The sequence below is a fragment of the Microcebus murinus genome, chromosome 4 (genome assembly GCF_040939455.1).
Source record: "Microcebus murinus isolate Inina chromosome 4, M.murinus_Inina_mat1.0, whole genome shotgun sequence".
NCBI classification, from domain to species: Eukaryota; Metazoa; Chordata; class Mammalia; order Primates; family Cheirogaleidae; genus Microcebus; species Microcebus murinus.
In genome coordinates, this window is record NC_134107.1 from 83,691,525 (window position 1) to 83,708,145 (window position 16,621).

At 32.1% G+C, this 16,621-nt stretch overlaps 1 protein-coding gene and 1 pseudogene across 3 annotated transcripts in view; both read left to right on the forward strand.

Moving 5' to 3' along the window:
- Positions 1–16,621, forward strand: part of DYNC2H1 (dynein cytoplasmic 2 heavy chain 1) — a 264,459-nt gene that overhangs the window by 25,556 nt on the left and 222,282 nt on the right. For all 3 annotated transcript variants that reach the window (XM_076002468.1, XM_076002469.1, XM_076002470.1), the window contains exons 19-29: positions 1,326–1,441; positions 2,408–2,535; positions 4,371–4,520; positions 5,586–5,791; positions 6,697–6,852; positions 6,941–7,055; positions 7,580–7,750; positions 8,952–9,334; positions 11,176–11,308; positions 11,405–11,522; positions 14,171–14,283. In XM_076002468.1, coding sequence (XP_075858583.1) covers positions 1,326–1,441; positions 2,408–2,535; positions 4,371–4,520; positions 5,586–5,791; positions 6,697–6,852; positions 6,941–7,055; positions 7,580–7,750; positions 8,952–9,334; positions 11,176–11,308; positions 11,405–11,522; positions 14,171–14,283 — 1,789 coding nt within the window. The remainder of the gene's footprint in view (positions 1–1,325; positions 1,442–2,407; positions 2,536–4,370; positions 4,521–5,585; positions 5,792–6,696; positions 6,853–6,940; positions 7,056–7,579; positions 7,751–8,951; positions 9,335–11,175; positions 11,309–11,404; positions 11,523–14,170; positions 14,284–16,621) is intronic.
- LOC142870685 (uncharacterized) lies at positions 10,232–10,330 on the forward strand (annotated as a pseudogene).

Sequence of the window (16,621 nt, forward strand, 5' to 3'; positions counted from 1 at the left end):
AGAAAAGTACAAAGACAACTGCTATTAATATTTGATGTTTGGTACATATTAGAGCATATCCTTACAAAATTGAGATCATACTGTATCCCACTATTTTTATTTAATACTATTTCATTAATATTTTTCTGTTCCTTAAAAATGTGATTTTTAATTATATGGGTATATAAAAGTTTATTTAGCCCTTCTTATAGTTAGCTTATTTCTAAGTTTTCCTTATTATAGTTATGTTTTGAGGAAAATACTTGTATATATATCTTGGAATATGCCTTGAAAATTTTCTTAGGATAAATTCTAAAGATAAAGTTATGAAGACAAAAGATATACCTATTTTAAAATTTTTTTTTTTTTTTTTTTTTTTTTTTTTTTTGAGACAGAGTCTCGCTTTGTTGCCCAGGCTAGTGTGAGTGCCGTGGCGTCAGCCTAGCTCACAGCAACCTCAGACTCCTGGGCTCAAGCGATCCTTCTGCCTCAGCCTCCCGGGTAGCTGGGACTACAGGCATGTGCCACCATGCCCGGCTAATTTTTTATATATATATCAGTTGGCCAATTAATTTCTTTCTATTTATAGTAGAGACGGGGTCTCGCTCTTGCTCAGGCTGGTTTCGAACTCCTGACCTTGAGCAATCCGCCCGCCTCGGCCTCCCAAGAGCTAGGATTACAGGCGTGAGCCACAGCGCCCGGCCTATTTTAAAATTTTTTGATATATAATTTTCTCTTTATATAGATTACATCATTTTATACTCTGACCAAAAGTTCTGAGAATTCTGTTTGCCTACACAATTGAAGATACAAATTAACCATTCATTATGTAATATTTTTGTCAATTTGATAGGTATAAAACAGTATCTCATTGTATTATTGTTTTAGTGCCTCAATAATCTATATTCACTTTCTAACTATATTTGTTTTCTTTCCCTTATCACTATTGTTTATATTTTGGCTGTAAGATAGTGAATTTATTTTATAAATATTTAATATTTAATAAGTATAATTAATTATTTAATAAGTATATTACATGCTGGGACAAGAGGAGCTTATGAATATTTAAATATATTCTGTTGATAGTGTAGTATTTCATAATGTGCTCCCTTTTTCTAAAGCTAATACATTGGATAATCAGTAGTATTATAACAAAATCATTGTTCAGTGAAAAACTTCAAAATATAAGGCATTTTTACTAAATTAAATTTAAATGTGCTTAAAGATTACAATAATACTTTTGACTTATATTTTAAAATACATTACACAAAATTATTATTATAATGAGACTCTTTTCTCCTAATTTGTCTTTTTCATGTCAAAATATGTTCTTTGGCATTTTTCAGTGCTGTCAAGGTAGATTGTTTAAATATTAATTGCAGCCCTGTGAAGACTGTGATTGATGATCTCATCCAGAAGTTATTTGATATGCTTGTTCTTTCTTTGAAGAAGTCCATCCAGGGTAAAGACCTTTTGTAATTTTTATTTTTAATTAATTTTATTTGTAGAGGCATATACTTTGATAGTTATAAAATATGAATCTCAGTGATGATTAAAAATCAAAATGGACCTAGAAAGTATTATGAAATAAAATTTTCTCAAAATGATAATCTTAAATAGGAAAGTTCATGTTCAAACCTTAAGTCTAAAAATTGAAGACATCCCTATTATTTGTTGTCAGAGCTATTATCAGTTGGTTGCATGTGTTACTGAGAAAGGTAGGTAATTGTAGTATAATTCTCCTTAACTCTTCAAACTCAGCAAAAATTTTCTAACACGACATACTGTTTCTTTTTTTTAAATAGATGGTTAGGCTCATTTAAAAGACTGAAAAACTTCCTAATTTTTAGTAAAATTTACTTAGTACAGTTCAATTTCTTTCTCTCTCTCTCTCTCTCTCTCTCTCTCTCTCTCTCTCTCTCTCTCTCTTCTGGGCTTGAGTGCAGTGGCATGATCATGGCTCACTGCAACCTCAAACTCCTGGACTCCAGTGATCCTTCAGCCTCAGCCTCCCAAGTAGCTGGAACTATAGGCGTATGCCACCATGCCTGGCTAAATTTTGCAACTTTTGTAGAGATGGTGTCTCGCTCTTGCTCAGGCTGGTTTTGAACTCCTGGCCTCAAGCAATCCTCTGCCTCAGCCTCCCAGAGTGCTAGTATTACCAGTGTGAATCACCATGCCTGGCCTAATTTTTCCTTAAAAATTTGAAATACAATGTGGAACAGCTAAACTTTCAAGAGAAAGAAAGAAATTTCTTTGCTTATCCCACATCTTGAAATTTTGTTTTATGTAAGCAAATAATAATTTCCAATTTAAATGTATTTCCTATAGTGATTACTTCAAACAATCCTTGATTTAGAAATTATGTAATGGAATATTTTTGGTGATAGTAATAACGTTTCTTATATTTCAATGTTACCTTATTCAGCTCACTTACATGAAATCGATACATTTGTTACTGAGGCTATGGAAGTCTTAACAATTATGCCCCAGTCTGTGGAAGAAATAGGTGATGCAAATCTACAATATAGTAAGCTACAAGAACGGAAGCCAGAGGTGAGAATCACAAAGTACAATTATTATTATTTTTTTTATTGTGCTAGAAATGTTTAAATTAGGTAATTTTGTGTGATTATTTAGAAATAATCTCAACATTATAAGGAGGTCCACAATAATCTGGTCCAACTGGTCAGTTCAAGATTGGACTTTCAATGCTATATTGGTGTAATGAAACGGTAACAGTAATGCAGAATAATTTTTTTAATAATGCAGAATAATTTTTTTAAACAGAATAATTTTCATCTTCATAAAATAGATGTGACCTATTAGAATAAATGTAAACTTAAAATGACTCAGGCTGTTAATTTTAGGATGCTGAAGTATGAAATTACAGCTGAATTAGGAATACACACACACACATACACACACACAGTGGAAGAGCTCATAATTAAAGACAAAGATGAGAGAGTGGTAAGGATACATAAAAACCATATCCACAGCTAGAGCCCAGAATAAACAAGCCAAAGTTTTATAGAACATATTATGGATAATTTTAGTTATGTTTAGAGCAAGAAGGAAAAATAATTCAAATTAGTACATCAACTTTTGTGTGTCCTTACTATGTGATAGACTTAAAGTTATAAGGAGAGTTTAAAGGTGAATAAAATAATATACCTTTCTGATGAAAGGAATTACGAAGTTTTATGTGATAGGCTTAAAGGTATAAAAGAGAGTTTAAAGGTAAATAAAATAAGGTATCTGTCTAGTAAAAGGAATTAACTAGAAAAGGAATGGTTATGAGCTGTAGCTGTTAGTGCAGAGACATTTATTAATTAATTTGACATATATTTATGAATCATTTGGTATATTCTGTGCATTGTGCTAGGAGTTGGGGATGCGCTGTGAACATGCTCTGTTCTCATGGAATGTCTACCTAGAGGCAGGTAGACCAGGAAACTGTTGTAATATCTTTACAGGCTAACCTAAGTTTTGTTCATATGTAGGAAATTAAAATCCTACTCTATTTTTTTCTTATTGATTCTTCTAGTACAGTATGGCTTACTTATTGGTCCATTGGCTTTTGTCTGTTTCTCAGATGAAACTGATCCTGCCCAGGGATAGCAAACTGGTCATTGAGATATATTTGAATTTCGTTTGCTTCTGTTTTATTATGCATGTACAGCATATTTAAAAATCTTTAAATGGATTTTATTGTATTGCTACATAGTAAAAGTACAGGTATTAATTATAGGATACTTTTGTTTTACAGTGCTTTAAAAGGCTTAGAGGCAATTAAAGCAGTTTAGCACCTGTTGACCTACACACAGACTGTTTAACAAACTGTTCTCTGTACACAATTTAGGGCATTTCAGCTAGAAATCCTGAATGTAGGAGCTTAATTTCACTTCTTCAGTTATATGTTTCTTAAGTATATTTTTCATGACTTTCTTTTCTCTATTAAGTAGAATAATTTAGTTAACTTATGCTCTTAGATAATCACCAATTTTTGCTCTTTCAGAAGCTTCTTTAGCATTTTCTTATGAATGAGATAATTATAATGAGAACTTTCCTTTGAATACCTATCCTATTGTCTTTATGGATTTCACTCAGTCTCTTATTGGTAATTTTATTATATTTTAATTATCTCTTTTAATCTCTGATGTTAGAGTGAGTTTGTTGAGCTTGTTTAAAATAATAAATAACCATGAGAAAGTTTACATCTAGGAATTTTTTGTTTTTGCCAAATCAGTATATCCAGGAATTTCACAAATTATTTAAAGGCAACAGTCTTGATTTTAAAAAAGAAAATCATGAAACAAAAATTAAAATAAATGAAATCTTAGGAGATTGGATAAAATAAATTGTTATTGACATTTTTTTTGAACGTTTAGATTTTGCCCTTATTTCAAGAAGCTGAAGATAAAAACAAACTGTTACGAACTGTGGCTGGTGGAGGTTTAGAAACAATTAGTAATCTGAAAGCTAAGTGGGATAAATTTGAGTTGATGATGGAAAGTCACCAACTTATGATTAAAGATCAGGTGAGAACCTTTTAGTTATTAAAGTGAATATAATTTTTCTCATTTAAGATTTCTTGCTTTATTCTTTTATAGCGCAGATTTATAAGAATTTAGTGCTGCTGTTGAAATTGACCTCCATTAGTACTTTTATAGTACAATACTTTATATAAATGATGATTGTTTTACATGGTTTTTCTTTACTTCCTATCATACCAAGAAAAAACTAGTCCCTTTGAAATGTAACATTATTTTCAGTCTTATGAATGAATTTATTGTTTACTTACTGGGTATGGCTAAAGTTTATTTCTGAAACTCATGTACTTTCTTAAATTACTAAATTTATTAGGATATCAGTTTGACTACTCTAATGGAGACCCGAAAAATTGTAGCTAAGTTTCTCTCTTACATTAGATTTGTAAGCTGATGTTGTGCCTCTGTTTTGTAGCTTTGTCTCAGATCCAGGTTTCTTTAATCTTATTTGTCTACCATCTCTAGGATATTGTCATAAATGGGTTACTACCACATTTATTAATAGTTGCTACCTTAGTAGGGAGGTGGAAGGGGGAAAGAGTTAGGGGTACCATCTGTCTTATAAAGGCACAACCTGGAAGTTACACATCTATTACTCTTATATTTTGCTGAGTGTGAGTCTTATGGCCCTTACTTGCATGGGAGACTAGGAAATGCCTTTTTTTTTTTTTTTTTTTTTTTATTTTAGCATGCCCTCTAGTATGTAAAAATGCCTTTCTTAATTTAGCAGCTATATACTCAGGTAGAACAATCAGTAGTCATGGAACAAACATTTTTTTATTATATCACTTTTATTGATAGTTGTAGTGGGTGTGGTTAATCACATGAATGCATTTTTTAAGGATGATATTTGAAGGTTATTTCTTGTGAATTTATGGTCTAGTTATGTGTGAATTATTTTATTACACTGGGAATAAATAGTTAAAAACAATCCTTTGAAAAGTTGGTATTGATATTTTTTCACTTTTAAATAGAAAATATTGAAAATAAGAATGTGAAAATGAAGTGAGATTTTACTCTGCTGCATTAAGTTATTTAAACTCTATTGACTTGTAGATTGAAGTGATGAAAGGAAATGTGAAATCACGTCTTCAGATCTATTATCAAGAACTGGAAAAATTTAAAGCTCGTTGGGACCAATTAAAGCCTGGTGATGATATTATTGAAGCTGGCCAACATAATACTCTTGATCAAAGTGCAAAGTCAATAAAAGAAAAAAAAATTGAGTTTGATGATCTGGAAGTCATAAGGAAAAAGCTGGTGTATGTTTTTTTTTCTTTAAAACTGATAATGTTCATTTTGAAAAATGGTTTTGTATATATTAAGCTAATAATTTTCTTATTTGCTGTCTTAATGCCTTTCCTCATAAACTTCAGTTTTTAAAATACAAATAATGAGTAATCATGTTACTGCTGTCTTAGTCATAGTTTTATATAAGGATATTAAGAGAAAGCGTATTTCAAGAAATGACTAGAAATACAATAGAAAATTAAATTTACTTAAAAGTTATATTGGAGGGTTGGAATACTCACTTTCTGTGATCTCATCCTATTTAAAAATGGAGTATACAAAAATTTTGGAATATTTACTTTCAGTACCTCTGAGAAAAAAATGGATGTTACAAAATAAGTAATAACAAAAGACTTAAAAATGTGTTGTTGGTTCATCTTATAATAATACAAGAAGTTAAATTTGAACACTGCTTTAGGTTTGGTCTATTTAAGCAAATGTGTCCATAAAATAATTGCTTTCATATGTGAACTGAAGTCTTATTTCCATAATTTTTAAATAGCATTATACCAATTTTATAATCTAGAAGCTAGCCCTTTCAACTGAGATTATTTTCTTCTCACATTAATAAATCGATTTATATAATCATGAATATTTATGTATATGATATATATTATGTACATAAAAAATCTCTATATATTACAAACTTGATTTTGACTATATTAGAAAAATGTGTATTCATGAATTTAGGAGAGCTTATATATATGTAGTTAAAATTCTCATGTAAAATGGGTGGTTTCCTACTGTCTGTCTCTACTGTCAAACGTACACACATGTGCATCATATGTACACACAGACAGAATTCAGTTAAATAACTATTGTTACTTATCAGTTTTTCTGTTTTTAAAATTTAATATTTCAATATTTGTTTCTATAGTGATGACTGCCATCATTTTGGACTAGAAGAGCCTAATTTCTCTCTGGCATATAGCATCTCTAAAGACATTGAGAGCTGTGCACAAATTTGGGCCCTTTATGAAGAATTTCAGCAAGGATTTCAGGAAATGGCCCGTGAAGATTGGATAACTTTTCGGTTTGATTCATAAACAATATTTAGACTCATAATTTGATAGTTTTGTTATTGGATGTAAACTTTAAGATGTGTTTTTGGTATTTTATAGGACTAAGACATATCTATTTGAGGAATTTTTGATGAATTGGCATGATAGATTAAGGAAGATTGAAGAACATTCAGTAATGACAGTGAAATTACAATCAGAAGTTGACAAATATAAAGTAAGATTACTTTTACTTATTCTACTAATTAAAAATGAGTTTGGAGCTTTCATGTATCTTTTTATTATGTAGTGTCTGAACTAAAATATTAGTTTATGTTTTTCAATTATTTAATTATATGAAAAGATAGGAAACAGAGTAAACCATAGAAATTGATATTTCTGCTACCAATTGGAAAGTTTTAAGTACGAAATTTGTAGTTAAAGTTAAAATATAAAGTATTTATATAGCCTAGTGCCACATGGGTCATATCATAAAATAATACAAATAGAAATATTCTATCATGTTTTAATATATTAAACTATAAAGGGAAATTTGCATGTATCTACAGTAATGTTTAATAAAAAAATTTATATAGTTTTGTTTAACCATATATAGATTTGAAGGCTGTTATACATGATAATGGATTAATTAAAATTTTGATAGCTATTAATCCAAAAATAAACACTAATTTGTATTTTGTTAATATTTGTATAAATGTTTACATATTCCTTTTTCTTTTTCCTTTTTTTTTTTCTTAACAGATTGTAATTCCTATCTTGAAATACGTGAGAGGGGAACATCTTTCTCCAGATCACTGGCTGGACCTTTTTCGTCTACTTGGCCTTCCTAGGGGGACTAGTCTAGAGAAATTGTTGTTTGGTGACTTGCTCAGAGTAGCTGATACAATTGTAGCCAAAGCTGCAGACCTTAAAGTACGAATCACTTTTATAAATATACCATAAATCTGAACTTTGTTAATATACAATTTTGCTTCATATTTTGTTGTTTAAATAGTAAGTTAGACTTTTTTCCCTTTCTTAAGATAGTGACAGTGTTCCATTATTTCATTATTCTTTCATTAGTAATGTGTCTGAATCTGTCATACTGTGTATGGGGGTGTAAACACAATAATATAGTATAAATCCCTTCTTTGAGAAAGAAAGAATATGAAATACAAAAAAAGTTTTTCTTGAAGAAGGGAGTCAGCTTTAATCAGTAAACAAATGCAAAGTAAACAAATGCAAATAATTTTATGTAACATACATTTAAAATCATGTGTTATGTTACAAATAGAACTTACAAAAGTCCAGAGAGCTAAATCAAGAACCAGTTTGCTAATCAGGATTAGAAAAGGTCTCAGGTAAAAGTAAAACTTTTCATAATTCTGTCATAAGTGGCAGACTTTCTATGTTGCATTCTGGCCATTCAAAAATATAAGGATTCCTTACCCGGGAGGCTGAGGCAGAAGGATCACTCGAGCCCAGGAGTTTGAGGTTGCTGTGAGCTAGGACGCCACGGCACTCACTCTAGCCTGGGCAACAAAGCGAGACTCTGTCTCAAAAAAAAAAAAAAAAAAAAAAGGATTCTTGATGTCAAATTGTTTTATTTTTTCTATCCAAAAAGTAAACCTTTACATTTGTCGATAATCCTGGAATATGTTTAGAGATAATCTTGAGAAGTTATAAAGCATGACTACTGTAGTAAATAACTCTAGTTCGATTGTTAATTATTTTAGATGTATTAGAATTTATAATAAGATTACAGTAACATTTCTGAACTTCCATTCTTCCAAATCTTGGCCTTTTAGTCTATAAAACATTAAATAAGCCAGACTAGTTTTGTCTTTTGTGATAGTTGCTTAAATTTCTGTTTTTCTTTTGTAGAAGCGAAAAGCATAAGGCAGAACTTTGTATATACTTTGACCACATGAGCCAGGATGCTTAGTATCTGATATGCTTTGATAAAATAGCCAGTAATTCTTCTGGATTACATGTAAAATATATCCATTTAATTTTTTTTGCCTTATGGTGAAAAGCCAGATAAAACATATTTTGTTATAAAGTGTATTTTTATAATTTATTTATATGATAACTCATGTTGAAATAATAAATATGGATATTTTGTGTTATATAGGATTTAAATAGTCGGGCACAAGGTGAAGTTACAATCAGAGAAGCTTTACGTGAACTTGATCTTTGGGGAGTTGGAGCAGTGTTTACATTGATTGATTATGAAGACAGCCAAAATCGAACTATTAAGCTGATTAAAGACTGGAAAGATATAGTAAATCAGGTTGGAGATAATAGATGCCTTCTTCAGTCCTTAAAGGATTCTCCATATTATAAAGGGTTTGAAGATAAAGTGTCAATTTGGGAAAGAAAACTTGCAGAGTTAGATGAGTACCTACAGAATTTAAATCATATTCAGAGAAAGTGGGTATATTTGGAACCCATTTTTGGCCGTGGAGCATTACCAAAAGAACAGACACGCTTCAACAGAGTTGATGAAGATTTTAGGTCAGTATAGCTAAATAAGACATAGACGCATATAGCAGTTTTTTATTTCATATTGTGAAGTGCTTAATACAAGCTAATTACTTTTACATTATTGGTATCTTCTGTGTATTCAAGCTCTTTCTCCAGTGGATCCTTCTGAGAAGCTATTCCTCATCAAGCATTTACTACTTGAACCATTTTGGTCTGGTTTCTGCCATTACCATACCACTCTCCCTAATATATATACTTCCTAAAATCACCAATTACTTTCCTGTTTTAAATTCAGTGGACATTTTTCATTTCTTATTTTACTTTTTCTCTTATTAGTATTTTATAGAGTTGAACGTTTCTTCTTTCTTGGAAAGTCTCTTCCCTGGGCTTCTGTAATATTGTCCTCTCTTGGTTTCTGCCTATATCTCTGATTCTCTTCCTACTTCCTAATCTTCAGCTCTCTCCAAACCTTTAGTTGTAGACATTGTCACTCTATTTTCTCTCCTTAGAGGTCTTCCCAATTTATGTATACAGCCCATATTTCTTTTCTGAGTTTGAAATCTACTAAACATCCTCACATCAAAACTGAATTCATTAACTTACTCTCTAATTCCTTTCCCATAGATCTTTTCTCTTTATGATTCCTGTCTCAATAAATGGTATCACCTAATTGTTGAAAGCAGAAACATGATGAGTTTCTTTTATAGCTCCTTTTCTTCCACATCCACATACATCAAATTACCAAATTTTATTGATTTTAACCTACTTTATATATCTTAAACCAAATACCTTTTATATCTGTACTTCTCCCATTCTATTCTAAAGTACTCTCTCTCTCACTTGGGCTACTACATTAATCTTCTGACTTGCTTTTATATATAAGTTTTTCACACAACAGCCAGCGTAATTGTTTAAAAATGCAGTTTCATTGCTTCTTGTCCTTTTGGGTAAGATCAGGTGTAGTATCTGTTCTTATCACTTTAATATCTGATATGTTCTAAACTATTTTAAAAAAATTAAAAAAATAAAAATGAAGTTTTAGCACCTTTTTTTTTTTTTTACTCCTGTAAGTAAAATTTTAAAGTGGTTCCCCATTGCTCTAAGAATAAGGCAAGATCTGCTCCTTGTCCATATCACTAGCTTTGTGCTAGTCTCCTTTTTGCTTTAGTGATTCTAGCCTTTAGTTATGCCTAGCTCTTAGATATACCTAGCTCTTTCCCAGGATCTTTGCTAGAAGGTCTTTTCCTACTACTCACTGACTTTTTCTTTTTATTTATTATTCATAACTTAGCTTAATTTACTTCTTCAAAGAAGTCCTAGGTCAGGCGTTCTCAAACTATGGCCCACGGGCCACATGCAGGTGTTTTTGCCCGTTTGTTTTTTTACTTCAAAATAAGATATGTGCAGTGTGCATAGGAATTTGTTCATGGTTTTTTTTAAACTATAGTCGGGCCCTCCAACGGTGTGAGGGACAGTGAACTGGCCCCCTGTTTAAAAAGTTTGAGGACCCTGTCCTAGGTTATGGGTCGTCCTGTTTGCCACTTCAACCATACTTTGTACTTTTCCTTCTTAGCATCTATTGTAATTTTATTTAAATATTTTGAGAAATTTATTTGTGTCTTTCATTGTCACTGGAACATTAGCTCTATGAGGTAGGGCTTAATATTTAGTCAATGAAAAATATAAGAGAATTTGTAATATAGGAAGTTAAAAATGATGAGATATTTTTAGTATTTATTAGGAATATAATGATATGTTACTATTTATAAATGCTACATCTAGTTTGTGTTAAGCAGGCAAAAAAAAGTCTTAATATTTCTTAGCCAAAAAACTGTTAAAATACATGTGAAAATAATGTTTTTGTTTTGTAGGTCAATAATGAATGACATCAAGAAAGACAATAGAGTCACAACATTAACTACTCATGCAGGAATTAGAAATTCTCTACTAACGATACTTGATCAACTTCAAAGATGTCAGAAATCATTAAATGAATTTTTGGAGGCATGTTTAAAAAATCTATATATAATACATTGTAAAGTACTTAATATCTTAATTATTTGAAAAAAGAAAGCAATTTTTTGTTTTTATCTTTATTAGGAAAAACGCTCAGCATTCCCAAGATTTTATTTTATTGGTGATGATGACTTATTAGAAATATTGGGCCAGTCTACTAACCCATCAGTGATTCAGTCTCACCTTAAGAAGCTATTTGCTGGTAGGTGTCAGCATTTATTTAACATATTTATTGAGTTTCAACTATGTGCCAGGTATAATGTTAGGCTACTGGGTAGACTATTGAATAATACACAGTTCATACAGTCTAAGAACTTATAATTTAATGGGGGAGACAAGTTAGTAAGCTGATAAATGTTACATAGTGTGATAGTTCCTGTGATTGACATAAGTGTGTGGTGCTGTAGTTATGAGGGCATTTAACTCATTTATAGGGCATCATGGAGAAAGTGACATTTAAGGTGAGATTTGAAGAGAATGTATAGGCATTAGTTAGAAAAAAGGTGGGCAGGCAGAGAGATTAGTCTGTGCAAAGGCCTGGAAGTGAAGGAGAATATGCACTTTCATTGTTAAGTTTAGATCTCCTGAAAGACATCCAAATGGAGATACTCAATAGGCAATTATTGTCAGCAGAGAGGATGTGGAAATGGTAGTCATCTGTATAGAGATAATAATCAAACTATGGGAATAGGTGAGAGTACTTGGGGAAAAGTATAAAGTAATTAGTAGGGTGTGCTTTGAGGCTATTGAGCCACTTTAATGGGGTATTTATTAATGGCAAATAGAATCACAAAAATGACTATGATTTTCTCAAAATATTTCATTTGTTTGGAAAGAGAAAGCAAATTAACACTTCCGTACGCAAGCATCTCTATCGAAAAGAGCTATATTTTTCAAATTAAGAAGTAAAAACTTTCATCATTTTCACTTATAATCGGGGATCAGCAAACTACAGGTCATGGCTCAAATCTGGCTCACTACGTGTTGTTTTTTGAATAAAGTTTTGTTGGAACATAGCCATGCTCAGTAGTTTATGTATTGTCTATAGCTGCTTCCATGCTATGAGTGCAGAGTTGAGTAGTTGACACAGACCATATAGCCCAATAAACTTAAAATACTCTCTGGTCCTTTACAGAAATATTTTCCAACTCTGTGTATCTGAAGCTTTAGGGTGCTTGTATCTGTAACTGTGATTTGGGCAATGGGATGTAGTAGAAAGCTCTTGGAATCAGAAGGTTTACATCAAAGCTCCATCTCTACTATTTATTAATTAGTTATTAATTTACCCCTCTGAAATGTAGTTTTCCTCTTATATTGCAAATAATAACTTAAAGTTTTTTTTTTCTAAAGATCAAAATGAGGTAATGTGTTCAAGTTTTTTATGTACTATGAAGTGATATGCAAATTTTGGAGGAGGGGTCTTATTTGCCCTTCCCCTTACCTCTTTTTTTTTGTTTGGTATCTAATATTGTCTATAATGGTTGCTATTACTACCTTAGGAAAGGTTTTTTTTTTACTACTTTAAAAACAAACTTTATTGATACATAATTTATATATAATTCATTTTTTGTATTTAAGTATATAGTTTGATGAATTTTGACAAATTATATTCACTTTTGTAACTACCACTGTAATTAAGACATAAAACATTCCCATCAGCCCAGAGAGTTTCCTCATGCCTCTTTGAAGTCATTCTGCCCCTCTCCTCATTCACCTCATTCTGCCCCAGGCAAGCATTGATCTGATTCTTATCACTAGTTTCTGACATTTTTAGAAATCCTTGTAAGTAGAATCATCAATATGTGTTCTTTGCACTCATTTTTGTCTCGCTTTTTTTGCGCAGTGTGATGTTTTTGAGATACCTGCAATTGCATTTCATTTTTATTACTGAATAGTATTCCATTATTTGAATATACGACAGTTTATCCATTTACCTGTTGATGGATACTTTGAGTTATTTCTAGTTTTTGGCTATTATGAATGAAGCTATTGTGAACATTCATACAATTCTTTTTATAGACATATGTTTTTATTTCTATTAGATAAATACCTGATTGTGGAATTGCTAACTCATATAGGAAGTGTTTAACTTTTTAAGAAACTGCCAAATCATTTTCCAAAGAGGTTATAACATTTTACACTCCCATCAAGAATGTATGAGAGTTAGGACAGTTCTTTTTTTTTTTTTTTTGAGACAGAGTTGCTCTGTTGCCTCAGTTAGAGTGCAGTGGCGTCCTAGCTCACTGCAACCTCAAACTCCTGGGCTCAAGCAATCCTCTTACCTCAGACTTCTGAATAGCTGGAACTACAAGTATGCACCACCACACCTGGCTAATTTTTTCTATTTTTAGTGGAGAAAGGATTTCGCTCTTGCTCAGGCTGGCCTTGAACTCCTGAGCTCAAGCAATCCTCCTGCCTCAACCTCCCAAAGTGCTAGAATTACAGGCATGAGGCATGGTTCCCAGCCCTAGGACCGTCCTTTTTTTTTTTTCCTAGGACCGTTCTTAATGATTGGTATGTATTAGTTGACTAGGTTGCCTAACATTCTTTCTGGAACATGGTACGAATGAATGAATAAGCAAACATACAAACATCGAAATAAACAGTAAAACTACCAATGAATCAGGTCACATATAGTTAAATACTGATAGGAGATATTTTAGATTAGTGATAACAATGTCTATCAAGAGTGATTCTTTTTTTCCTCAATAGGAACATTACATATGTGATATACTTTTTAATTCTATTACAGTATCTTATGGGGTAAATAGTATACACTATGTAATATATATGTCATGTCTGTTATGTCTTTAATGCTCTTGCATTTAAATTGTTGCTTTTATATTATAGGTATTAACAGTGTGTGCTTTGATGAGGAATCAAAACATATAACTGCAATGAAATCTTTAGAGGGAGAAGTTGTACCTTTTAAAAATAAAGTTCTTCTATCAAATAATGTAGAGGTAAGTAATTGTTTTTCAAGTGTGAAAATAGAAAAAAAGACTGTATGAACTTTATATCAAAAATAGTTTAGTCAATTTGGAGGATAAAATTGATTAAGTCTTTTAGGAAACTCATCTCACATCTTAAGCAGTGATTTGTTTTGTTAGGTTCAGGGTGTTTTGATATTAAAAATAATATGAGATTTTAGTTTTTAGAAGGTAGCATGTAATTATGAAAAAACCTTGTCTTTGGAGTCAAAAAGACTTGGACATTAATATTAGCTCCAAAACTTATTAGCTATGTGACTTAGAGTCTTAATTTTCATATAATTAAAATGGGAATCTCACTACAGATTGAATATGCCTTATCTGAAGTGTTTGGGACCAGAGGTGTTTTAGATTTCAGATTTAGTTGGATTTTGGATTATTTGCATTTTAGTGGTTCAGCATCCTTAATCTGAAAGTTTGAAATGTTTCAATAAGCATTTCCTTTGAGCAGCATGTCGAGCTCAGAAGGTTTTAGATTTTGGAGCATTTTGGATTTCAGATTTTTGTCATGGGGATGCTTAACTTTTATCTGTTACAAAGACTTTCTATTGAAAGTTAAATAATTGGCCTTATGTATAGTATATAGTGCTTGGAACCTAAATACTCAATAAACTTTAGTTCACTTTACTCTTTAAGATATGAATTGTATATTTTTATTTAAGTGAAAAGTCAGTTTGAAACTAGTGCATTTATAGAATAACTATTAACTGCTTCTGCAGGACTGGAGTTGAACTGATCAAAAGCCTATTTACAAGCATACAGTTAAAAACCAACCAGTAATAGGTTGTACCACATTGAATTGTAATTTTCAAGTTCCAAAATTACCTTCCAACTAGAAGTCAAGGACCATGTCCTATGCACATAACCAACCATGCAGCCTTGCAAAATGTCTATTCCTGGTTAGGCCTCAACATTTTATTGGATGTTGAGTACATCCAATAAATATCAGGTAATTGAAAGCATAGAAGGTATGCTAAGTAGCTATCATGTTTAGTTAAGAGTTTTATGGTTGTTGTTTTCCTCTCTTGCAGTTTTGTTGACACTACAGACAGAGGAAGAGTTTAAGTTTTAGCAGATGGGCTAAGGCAGTTATGCCAGCAAAGGAAAAGCTGAAATTCTTGTGATTATTAGCAGAGTAGGTGTCTCTGTAGCCTTTGCAGTGAGAGATCGATTCTTACTCTTTAGCTACAGTGGCTTTTGAGCCTGACAAAGGCTCATGCTATTTTTAGTACTAAGAAGTGCTCTACTGCTGAAAAAAAAGCTAAAAATTAGTTAATTTAAGTAAGTAATGATGAAAAATTAAGATTGTAGTTTTTGCCCTTATATTTTGTTGCAAGTGATACACTTTTTTTTTTTTTTTGAGACAGAGTCTCGCTTTGTTGCCCAGGCTAGAGTGAGTGCCATGGCGTCAGCCTAGCTCACAGCAACCTCAATCTCCGGGCTCAAGCAATCCTGCTGCCTCAGCCTCCCGAGTAGCTGGGACTACAGGCATGCACCACCACGCCCGGCTATGTTTTTCTATATATATTAGTTGGCCAATTAATTTCTTTCTATTTTTAGTAGAGACGGGGTCTCGCTCTTGCTCAGGCTGGTTTTGAACTCCTGACCTTGAGCAATCCGCCCGCCTCGGCCTCCCAGAGAGCTAGGATTACAGGCGTGAGCCACCGCGCCCGGCCGCAAGTGATACACTTTTAAAGTTAAGAAGTAATTCATAAATATTAATATTCATCATTGTTTCTATTAATCATCATTATTATTTTAACTTCAGTTTACTTTTATTATTTTATCTATAATGGAGTGAGTAGAAAAATATATTGTTTTGACTTTGAAACAAATTAGTTTTGTTTAATGAGGCATCCTAAGCCCCTAAATAAGACAGTTTACCCCAATGAACCAATCCCTTCCAATGATTCCAACTTTCTTAATATGAGATCACTAGAATAGCATGAGCCAGGGAACTTTGCCAGCCTTTTTGACCCTATTTATTGGCCCTACTATCTAGTTTGATTCCATGAAATTAATGGATTACTTTTTTTTTTTTTTTTTTTTTGGAGACAGAGTCTCGCTTTGTTGCCCAGGCTAGAGTGAGTGCCGTGGCGTCAGCCTAGCTCACAGCAACCTCAAACTCCTGGACTCGAGTGATCCTTCTGCCTCAGCCTCCCGGGTAGCTGGGACTACAGGCATGTGCCACCATGCCCGGCTAATTTTTTTTATATATATATCAGTTGGCCAATTAATTTCTTTCTATTTATAGTAGAGACGGGGTCTCGCTCTTGCTCAGGCTGGTTTTGAACTCCTGACCTTGAGCAAT